At 33.3% G+C, this 10,824-nt stretch overlaps 1 protein-coding gene across 1 annotated transcript; it reads right to left on the reverse strand.

Annotated features, from left to right (window-relative positions):
* Positions 1-7,363: 7,363 nt before the first annotated feature.
* LOC130967797 (30S ribosomal protein S20, chloroplastic) lies at positions 7,364-9,883 on the reverse strand. The gene is made up of 2 exons (XM_057892809.1): positions 9,428-9,883; positions 7,364-7,862 (listed from the first exon to the last, which is right to left on the reverse strand). Exons 1-2 carry the CDS (start codon positions 9,734-9,736, stop codon positions 7,629-7,631), a joined length of 543 nt encoding a protein of 180 aa, XP_057748792.1. The 5' UTR covers positions 9,737-9,883; the 3' UTR covers positions 7,364-7,628.
* Positions 9,884-10,824: the final 941 nt, after the last annotated feature.

The following is a 10,824-nucleotide window of genomic DNA, read 5'->3' on the forward strand; positions in this document are numbered from 1 at the left end:
CCAAACCAATCAAAAATCCTTTCATACAAAAGATTGTTTGTCACTAGTACAAACCCCTAAAATTAATAACCGAAGTATTTAAACCTCGGGTCGTTCTCCCTACGAATCAATAAAGTGTCTTGTTATTGGTTTGAGTTGTTTTGGGGTTTTGATAAGAGGCATGAAAGTAAATGGCAATGAAAATAAACTAACAACTATAAAAGGCTCTTGGCAAGGTATGAAAATTAGAAGTCCTATCCTAGTTATCCTTCTCAATTGTGATGAGAATTGTTCATTGCTACCACTTAGTTAACCCTTACTAAATAAAGGAAAGTCAAGTGGATGAATTGACTTGAGCCACAAGTTCTAGCCAACTCCCAAGGAAGGACTAGCTTTAGTGCACTCCAAATCAATTAGCAATCTCTCCAATTATCAATCAACAAAGGAATTAGATAACTCAAGTGTCACTAATTACTCTACCTAGGCCAAGAGGAACAAAATCTATACTAAAACTAAAAGAGACATTTCAACAAACACATAAAGTGCAATAGAAGTAAACATTATTAAATGAAAGAATTAAAGGAATCTATAACTACAAAAACAAGAGATCAACAATGGAAGAGCAAAGAAGACACATTTATTATGAATTATCTCTTATTGAATTGGAAGAATGTAGAAGGAACAATACTAGATCTACAACAAAATATAAGAACAACATAAAGAAAATTACAACAAAAGAATAGAAGAAGATGAATGTAGCAACAAAGAATTGAGAGATAGAAGTAGAAGAAGATGAATTAAAATCTAGATTTAAGAACTAAACCTAATTCTAATCCTAATCCTAGAGAGAAGTGAGAGCTTCTCTCTCTAGAAACTAACTTCTAGAACTACTAAACTATGCTAATGGTAACTAGCATATTCAATACTTGTGTTTCCCCTTCAGTCCTTGGGTTAAATAGCATTAGAAATGAGTTGGATTGGGCCCACAAGGCTTCTAAAATCGCTGGCCACGAGTTTCTCTTTAAAAATCACGTGTGGACATCAATGCGTACGCATACAGTGTGCGTATGCATCCCTAGACGTGTAGCACTATAGCAAATTTTATATCGTTGTGAAGCCCCGGATGTTAGCTTTCCAACCCAACTGAAACCGTATCATTTGGACCTCTGTAGCTCAAGTTATGGTCGTTTAAGTGTGAAGAGGTCGACTTGACAGCTTTTCGGTTCTTTCATTTCTTCATGAGTTCTCCAACTTTTCATGCTTTCTTTCCTCATTTCCTTGATTCAATCTTTGCCTTCTAAACCTTAAATCACTTAACAAATATATCAAGGCATCTAATGGAATTAAGGTGAATTAAATTTAACTATTTTAAGACCTAAAAAGCATGTTTTCACTCTTAAGCACAATTAAAGGAGAATATACAAAACCATGCTATTTCATTGAATAAATGTGGGTAAAATGTGATAAAATCCCCAAAAATCAATACAAGATAAACCCTACAAATGGGGTTTATCACTAAGACCAAGGAGCGATGGTTTCAGAAATGGGCGGTAATTACTTTTTTTTAGTTTCAAACTTTTTAGCTAGTTTATATCTTCTATCTTGCTTATCTAATTTTAAAGTTTCTTTGTTGCAAATGCACTTTAGGTGGGACGCTGAACACGACCTTGCCATCAAGAAGATATTCGACCATAGAATGGGTTAGCTGTAACACCCTATTATCCTAAGCCTCACCTCATGCCGTAAGGCAAAAAATAACAAAGTGCCACGACAATTCTAGAGCTCATATAGTAATATATATATATATATATATATATATATATATATAAAGAAATAGTAATACTAGAATCCCGATGAAGGAATAAAGCACAAAACAAAGATAGAAAAGTGTGAAGCGTTCACACAAAACTAAAAGCGTAAAGGATAAGATACAGGTATAAGATAACAAGGTATATGTAGATATATATAAGCATAATAGTCATAGAATACTAGCCGCAGCCCGTGAAGTTTAGGCCGACAAGTTACATACAGACATAACAGAGTTTTTGAGTTAAAATAGCTTATACAACTTATCTCTCAATAGTCAAGCCTCTAAGACAACAAGGATACAAAAGTGAGAGAGAGTCTACAACAACATATCCCAAAATACAAGAGGTGATAAAAGATCTTTCGCTCCATCCTAGAACTTCACATCAAGCATAAGATCCAAACTTATAAAACAATTTAACAAAATCCTTAAACAGGTTATCTAACTTAGGGGATTTCTAAACTATCAGTTCACCACTGTCCTACAGCCTTCACCAGCCTAACCTCCATGCGATCCTATTGCCACCACCTACCGAACCTCCTCAATCCCAGTAGAAAACACAAGTAATTTCATACAATTAAAGCACGAGTAGTTAACATGTATAGCAAGTAAATCAAGAAGCACTTAAGCATATTATACAATTAGGCATAGTATGAAAGTAAACAAAGCAAGCAAACACATAGAAAATACACATGATGATGCCTGTCCTATTGACTGTGATATCACATTGTCAGTTCAACTACCAACCCAACACATTCCCATGGGAATGTCGCCTTTCGGCCACAAATATAAATGGGAACCCCCAGGGATATCGTGCCCGACACATGGTCCAGGGATATAGTACCTGGCACACTCTTGTGATTCCGAAAGGATGCGAGCGGGATTCTCGGCCACAGACCTCACATCTCAACATAAGCAGGACTAACCACCTCCCTTACACCGCTGACGGGACCTCACAAACGGGATTAACCAACCATCCTTGCCAGGCGCATAGCGTCTCAACAGTCTCAGTATACAACAATATATATCCATATTTCATTTAGTGATCACTTTCAATATTCAATAATTCACCACTTCTCTTCGAGTCCCAGACTCGTCATAACCATCATTTCTCTTTACGATTTGCCATGAATACATCTCTGTATGATCAAAATAGATAGCAAGAAATGTTTATCCTAAAATTTAAACATCTCCAATGCCTTAACGTCTTCATCCATATTATTTCGTCTCAATTATTCAAGACGTACTCTCTTTTAGTTCTCTGTTTCAACGTTTAATTCCTCTCAAATAAGTTTTCAAATTGTCTAATTAGAATAATCAACTAATCATTGCTTGCTCAATCCATTAATTAGAATAATCAACTCACCGTAGTATTACTTGATACAATTCAATGCACTTGTCGAGTTAGGTTTCTCACCATCAATCAGTTATACAAACCATAAGATAATCTCAATCCAGACGTAGACTCTATTAATATATTATATTATACATATATATTCTACAGACACTTAGGAACATAAGGCATCCAGGTCCAAGCCCATTCATGATGTCCTTAGTCTAAAACTCGGTGCTAACAGAAACAGTAAAATCATATGCTTCAATAAAATGCAAATCAAGTATATGGAAAATAATCTAGTCTTTATAGTTGACATAGTAACTTGTGTCTTCCAAAAGGCTTAATGTACCTCGTAGTTTGGGTGATAGTAGAAAAAGCCTCAGTGTTCAGTGAACGATACCGCCAGCTTCATCTATAAGAATAGTAAAGAGAACGGGGTGAGAACTTACGGTTCCTAGTATGGTACTAACAAAGAGAACAAAATTGTAAATCGGTCATAGGACATAGCTCTAGCATTTTAGATCGTCGTGCATTTTGTTTTGTTAACCCTTGGTTCAAGTTTTAGTTTTCACTCATCTATCCTAATCTCAGTTTCTCATTAACTAAACCATAATCTATCAAGTAACAGTAATATTAAACAAGTACAGATTAATCACGTAACACAGAAAACCGAGAATAGGCATAAAATATAATCAGAGAGAATATGCATAGAGTGCAAACATAGAAAAAATGTGCCAAACAATATGATGCATGTCTGTTCTATGTAGGTCATGAGCTCACGTGCGTGTCGGTTTAGAGTCCGTAACCCGGCATTACGTAGGAATTAGTCCCAATTATTGCTCCTCAATTGCGTCAGTCCATGTGTACGTGCCCAATGGTTAAGAATACCACCAGTACATGACAACAGAAAATCATCGCAGAACTTGATGCCACAATATATGCACAATGAAAAACAGTATTTAACAGTTGATAGGTATTCCTGTATCCAAACAAACCTCCATGGGTGGAATAAAACACAAACCCTGCATTGAGTTCGCACAATGGACAAGCGGGATAAAACCATCGACCTTGCCAAGCGAATATCTAGTTAATGATTCATTAATCATTATGTTCTTAAGGCTTTTAAGCATTTAGCCTTTGTTAGTTTGTCTCAATGGGTGAGGGCCTTTTTTACCCTCAGCTTTTGAAATTTTTTTTTATTTTGTCATCCTTTATCTTATAATTACTATTTTATCCTTAATCTTTTTTTTTTGTCTTTTAGTCCTTGACTTTAGCTACTTAACCTTAATCTCTTATTTAGATCCAGTTTGGGTAACCAACTTAATTAAACTCCTTTTGATAAAATAACTTAAACAATAAATGACTCTGTTAAAAGTAACTTATAAATAAGTTATTTTGTGTTGGATTTTTTAACTCTAAAAGTGCTTATTTTATAGAAATGTGATGAAAAGTAGAAGTATTATGAGAGAATTCATTTTTTTAACTTTTCTATAAACTCCTAAATAGCTTCTTAGAAAGTTGCAATTTGGTTTTGAAAATTACACCAGACATTAATACTACTACTTTTCATAAGTCAAAAATTAAAAAAAGTTACTTCTAAAGTTTCCCAAACAGGCCCTTAGTGACTTTTAAATTCTTAAACTTTTAAAGTTTCTCCTTTATCGTTAACCTTTTATATAATTACTATTATGCCTTTTTATCTTTTAATTTACTCTTGTAGGATCAATCTTTTTACATAATAACTTTTTAAGGAAAAAATCATAAACGGTCTCTAATAATTATCTCAAAAGACAACGAGATTTTTAACAAAAAAATTATCATTTTCGACCTCCAATTTTTACTTTTTATGAAATTAATTAGCCCTTCTAGAATTTAGAATTTAGGGTTTAGGTATTCACTCGACTTTTTATAGTCTTCTTTCTTCAAAGTTGCATATTTGTTCTCAAACTTTTATAAAATGGGTTTTATATCCTTAGTCTTTTAACATTATATTTATATCAGTAATTTTTTATTTAAAAAACCATTTTACCCTTTAAGTTATAAAATTACTATTTTGATTTCATATTCTTCTAAAATGCCTATTTTACCCTTAGTGTTCCCACTTTTACTTTCTTAACCTTATATTTCATCAAAATAATGATTTTACCCTTATGTTTTCATATTTACTTATCTTAACCTTATCTTTTATCAAAATAACAATTTTACCCTTTATATTTTTAAAATTATTATTTTATCATTAATCTTTTATTTAATAACCATTTTATCCTTTTTAGTTAAAATTAACATTTTATCTTTTTTAGTTAAAATTATCATTTTTATACCAGTGTTTACGACAACACTGATATCTTAAATTATCTTAGTTTTAAAGTATCTCTAAAATATTTTGGTACAATTAAATTGATCAGAGAATATCAAAATAAATTTTACCAATTGAATTTTAGACTTGATAATCATATGATCTCACAACGATGCTTTGGCTTTTTTGAGGTGCTTATTGACTTTATAATAAAAAAATAATATATTATTATATTTTTTAATGTGGATTCGGGTCCAACCCGACAATCTGAAATGAATCGTGTCACGTAAATTTTATGAATTCTAATAACAGACAGTCCAAAAAATTATTTTATGCAAAAAAAAATGGATTATTACACACATCCACCGAGTGACCGAGACAATTACAATTGAAGCTAGTGACTTTGTAACCTAGAGCAGGATTTTTATTTTGATTTTTATGTTTGGAAAAACTACAGTAAAACAGAAAAACTCAAGGCATCAAACAACGGATCCAAGCTCACTTTATCATACAATACTCTGTGTCACGCTGAATGAATTAGAGATGTTCATGGCCTAGACTAGGGTTCACCCCGGACCCGATTAGTTTGGACCAAATTTGGCATGGTTTCATTGTGACATGGGCTAGGCTCGAAATCTAAAAATTTGCCTAGCTAAACAATTCAACCATGTTAGAGTCAAGGCTTTATTGAGTTTATTCTTTTTTAATACTCAATTTATGTAATAATCTTTCATATAAAAAGGAGACTAATATTTTACACGTTTTGCAAATATAAGTAGCACATCAACACCACATGGAGCAAGTTTACAACCATAACACCAAGTTATGAATCCATTGATGAATGGTAGCTACATTTCTATAAAATTTAGCATTGTAGTTGTTTGTAACTTTAATATTTTGTTATTGTTAGTTATTTCGAGACTTTAAATTATTACTAAGTTAATGTGTTGGCTGTTAGTTTTGTTTTAATAATCCATTGAATTATTGGTGTGTAATTAACTTATTTTAAAATTAGTAGTGATTATGTTTTAATTTAATCTTTTTGGTTATTACCTGCTAAATATTTTATATGCGTATGATGCAATGTTATTGAATAGTTGAAATTTTAGAGGTTTAAAAATGGATATCAATTTTTTAATAACAAGTTTTTATCTTATTTATAAGTGCCATTTTGATTTGTTGATATAAAATTCATCTAGACCCAGTATTATTATGACTAGAAAATAATGAGTTTTTATCATGTTTTTAAGTTAGATAAGAGTCTTAAAAATAGATTCACAGAATTGGATCAAAACAAACCTAGTTTTCATCATATCCTTCTACACCCCCAGATGGAATAAAGCCAACCATCATCGTTGACAAGAGTGACGAGAAGAATCACACTCGTAAATCAAACAGCGCAAGCCCATACGCTAAGCAAGATTGACACCAAGGCGGAGGTTATGTCCATCAACTCGACGACCGTAATGTTACTTCCTGCCACCTTTCCATAAAAATCAGCAACTAGCAATCCATCCTACCACCAACATAATCACCATCAACGACAACAACCATAACACCAGCACATAGATGAAAGATGAGGCTGAACAAGATATTTTTTTATTTACTTCTGGGTTGCGATTTGTTGTTGTCTGATCCTGAAAAAGAGAGGAAGAATGGGTTTCTAAGGATTTGAGGGCGTTCGGCTTGTGTTGTGTTGTTCAAGAGAAAAGAAAAAAGATGAAAGATGGCAGTGACTAGCAGCTGTGGCACTGTTTGTCAAGGTGGTGGCTGCAGCCTGCAAGGGGAGGATGGTGGCGGGGTTTGTTTTTCTTGTGGGAGGGAAGCAAGATGAAGGGCAAGAGTAACGCAGGAATGTAAAATATTGATAATTTAACAAATTTTGCCAGCAAAGGTTGAAAATGTTAGAAGTAAAAATGATACAAATTAAATGTCAGCACCTTTTTATATATTTTTGGGTGCTCGCGAGAATCATCAGGTTTTGGGAGGAACTGGATTTACTGTAATCAATAAAATGTTACAATAAAGGCTAATTATGAAGAAGCTGTTCAATATTCTACATGATGATGATAGTACATTTAAACATGGAACATCAAAACCAATACCAAGCAAATCTAAAAGCAATATTTGACCAGAGCAGAAAAATAATCTGCAGAAATTGTCACTGGCACCTCTTTTAAATCCCATGTGAATTAATCATAGAATTGAATTCATACAACCACTTCAGAAGCTGCTGGAGTATACCACCCATGGTGGATCTCAACCAATTTCTTTCTTCTGGCAAGTCGAGATTTGCGATTTGCTCCGGTGTTCCTATGTAGTGTGCCTGCTCTCACTGCTTTGTCAATTACTGAGTATGCCTCTCCAATCAGTTTCTCAATAGGAACTATTTCTTCAGCTTGCGCATCGGATTTCTTCCTAAGCACTTCCAGAGCTTCTAATACCTGAAGAACGTTCATTAGAAGATTGTCCACCAATTTTGTCCGCAAACAAATACAGTGAAACTAGAATTGGTTTAGCTAAGCAGAGTAACAATTGTCAAGCACATCTTTTGCAATCTAATGCACCCATGGCCATGATTCACAATGTCACATAACTTAGGTTCTATTTAGTAGTTAAAGACATAACAAAAATACAGAGATAAAAAAACATAATGTGTTGGAGCTGGAAATAAGTATACAAGACATTTTGTTTGATGACTGAAATAAAAAAAAAAAAAATCTGTATCTCTATATCAGTGTCTTGTCCTAGCTAGTAAACACTGCCTAAGTGTGCTGCTTTGAAATTCCAAAAATAAACAACAAAACCTGATACAATATAAGGATTCTGATTGTTCTAGGTGTCTCCCTATGTTAGGAATAATCAGGAACCAGATGCACTATGCTAGTACATACATCAATGCTAACATAGGTAGGGGAATTAGAGTATTGTTTCACATCATACATCTCATAACATCGTATTAATATCACTTGTCCTACTTCTCTTTTCGATTTTTATTTTTCCAAGAGTTTCATCATCTTTAACCTGGCTATGTTTCCTCCTAAGCATATCTTTAAATGTAAATACAGGATGGGAAGGGCACTGAACAATGTTTGATGCAACAATCTATAACCACTTACGGTCTGTTAGTTTCACAAAGAGACAGAATGAGATGACATTCAGTTTCTCATATTAATTAGCTATGAATCTAATACATGAATATTTCACCCCAATTTTATCTCCACATTCTTTACTCCTTTCGTTGCATAAGCCCAAGTACATTGATTTTCCAATGAACCCAAAATATGAACATGATTTATAATTTTGTAAGGGGTACCAAACCAGCCCTTAATATCACATGCAAGTAGAAGATATCACACATCCACTTTCTTTGGAAACCAAACATATGAACATCCATGTAAACTAATAATTAAAAAGAAGAGACATCAATATGTTTGAAATCATCAACACTAAACGAAGCTTGCACACTGCACCCAACTACCTGAATCGTCCATCAATTTAAAGCAAAACGGAAACACGCCTAAGATGTTTATTGGAAGCATATTCAAGGTTCAAAATTGCGGTTGTGATCGTGGGTGCAATTGTGGCAATTGCAGGCTTTTGCAGCTTCCGCAATATGCCTTGTGGTATATTTTTTTTTTTCCAACTTGAATTTGAATCCATTCCAGCCCTTGCAACCTTGATGCGGTTACAGTTAAGTTAAATTATATGACGCAACGCTAAACCACAATTGCAGCCTGATTTCGTGTCCACAATTGTAGTTGCAGGCACTAATTTGAATCCTTGAACATATTAGCATATTACACAGTTCAATGGTTTTTTCACTCAACTATGAAATCAAGATTGAAATCTTTAGTAACAAAACTAATTTTCATCAATCAATATGGTGAACGAGATATTGACTATCCATAACATGTCATACTGAAAAAGTGGTTCCAAGGTTCCAGTTCTATATGAATCTGATTGAAAACAAGACAAAAAATAGAAGTTGAACAGTTTTGAGGGATACCTTCCTCATTCGGGTTCTTATCTCTGATTTGCGGGCTTTGTTGTAAATGCGGCGTTTCTCAGCCAAGCGTGCTCTCTTTACTGCCGAATCGGTCTTTCGTTGTGGCGCCGCCTCGCAAAAAACCGCTGAACGCCGAGTTTGGTTTTGCATTATGCTCACCGATAAGCTGCCATGTGAGAAAGCAGAGTCAGAGAGGTTTTTGGAGAAGGCGAGAGAGGTGGAATTGGAGACGGGAAAGGAAGAGGGAGTGAGGGAAAGGCTCCTCATTTTGGAGGGAAGGGTCAGCCAGGAGCATGAGAATGCTGCCATTTCTCTCTCAACTCTCAGCGCAGAGCTCTTTCTTTGGTTCGAAGGGTATATTTGCTTTATCCACTCAGTAGAAGCTAAGGGATGATGATGGATAATGCCCGTCAAATTAACCTGTTCCCCGTATTACCCTTATTCCAATTTTTAAACCCTTTTGTTTTCTGCAAATAATATAAAGGTAGCTCTAATTCTATCAAAAAATAAATTAAGTGCATCTTATGGTGATGATGCACATAAGTATCACAGCGTCTTGATTTATTTTGACTGGTGTCATAGTTGTCAAACCGGTTCGGCTAGAAAATTGATAAGAGAAAACGAGGAACAAAAGATGCCGCAGAAATAAAAAGGCAAAGATAAATGATAAACGATAAATCATTAAATGATAGATGTGTTGATAAATAAATAAAAAATTTTAATATTAATATTCTCTAATATTATTATTATTATATAACTATATATATATATATATATATATATATATATATATATATATATATATATATATATATATATAAGGAGAACTCTTTTATTGTTATCTCAAATTTTGTCTCCTTATTTATACACTTATAAGAGGTGTTATTTTCAAACCTCATTTAATCTAATCACTTTTGATAACATAAGTCTTTCAACCTTAAAAAATTCACATTCATATCAGAACATTCTTTTTGAATGTCTATTTAAAATTATATCTCATTAAAATTTTATTAAAAAAATTCAATAAAACAAATTACTAAAAAAAGAAGAGTACAATATCCTTTAAGGACTATTTCATTAAAAATCTTATCAAAAAAAGAAAAAAATTCAATAAAATAAAAAAATTTGGCCAAGAAAAAAAGAGTACAGTCTCTCCCTCTTGTCAACATTATTTAATATCTTAAAATCGACGCATTCTAATCTGATGTACCAATCTTTCAAAGGGAAATTTTGGAAGTCACTTTGTAAATAAATCCGGCAGATTATCGTTTGAACGAATCTGTTGAACATCAATTGTTCATTGATTTTTAAGATCATGAGTGAAAAAGAATTTAAGAAAAATATGCTTTGTTCTATCACCTTTGATATGTTTACCCTTAAGTTGAGCAATGCATGTT

The sequence above is a fragment of the Arachis stenosperma genome, chromosome 3 (genome assembly GCF_014773155.1).
Source record: "Arachis stenosperma cultivar V10309 chromosome 3, arast.V10309.gnm1.PFL2, whole genome shotgun sequence".
Classification (NCBI taxonomy): domain Eukaryota; kingdom Viridiplantae; phylum Streptophyta; class Magnoliopsida; order Fabales; family Fabaceae; genus Arachis; species Arachis stenosperma.

Excerpts from the sequence above, each read along its gene's own strand:
- LOC130967797 (XM_057892809.1), bottom strand. The coding sequence starts at position 9,736 with ATGGCAGCATTCTCATGCTCCTGGCTGACCCTTCCCTCCAAAATGAGG. Across the intron at positions 7,863-9,427 it reads TAAGAACCCGAATGAGGAAG|GTATTAGAAGCTCTGGAAGT; the intron begins GTATCCCTCAAA and ends AACGTTCTTCAG.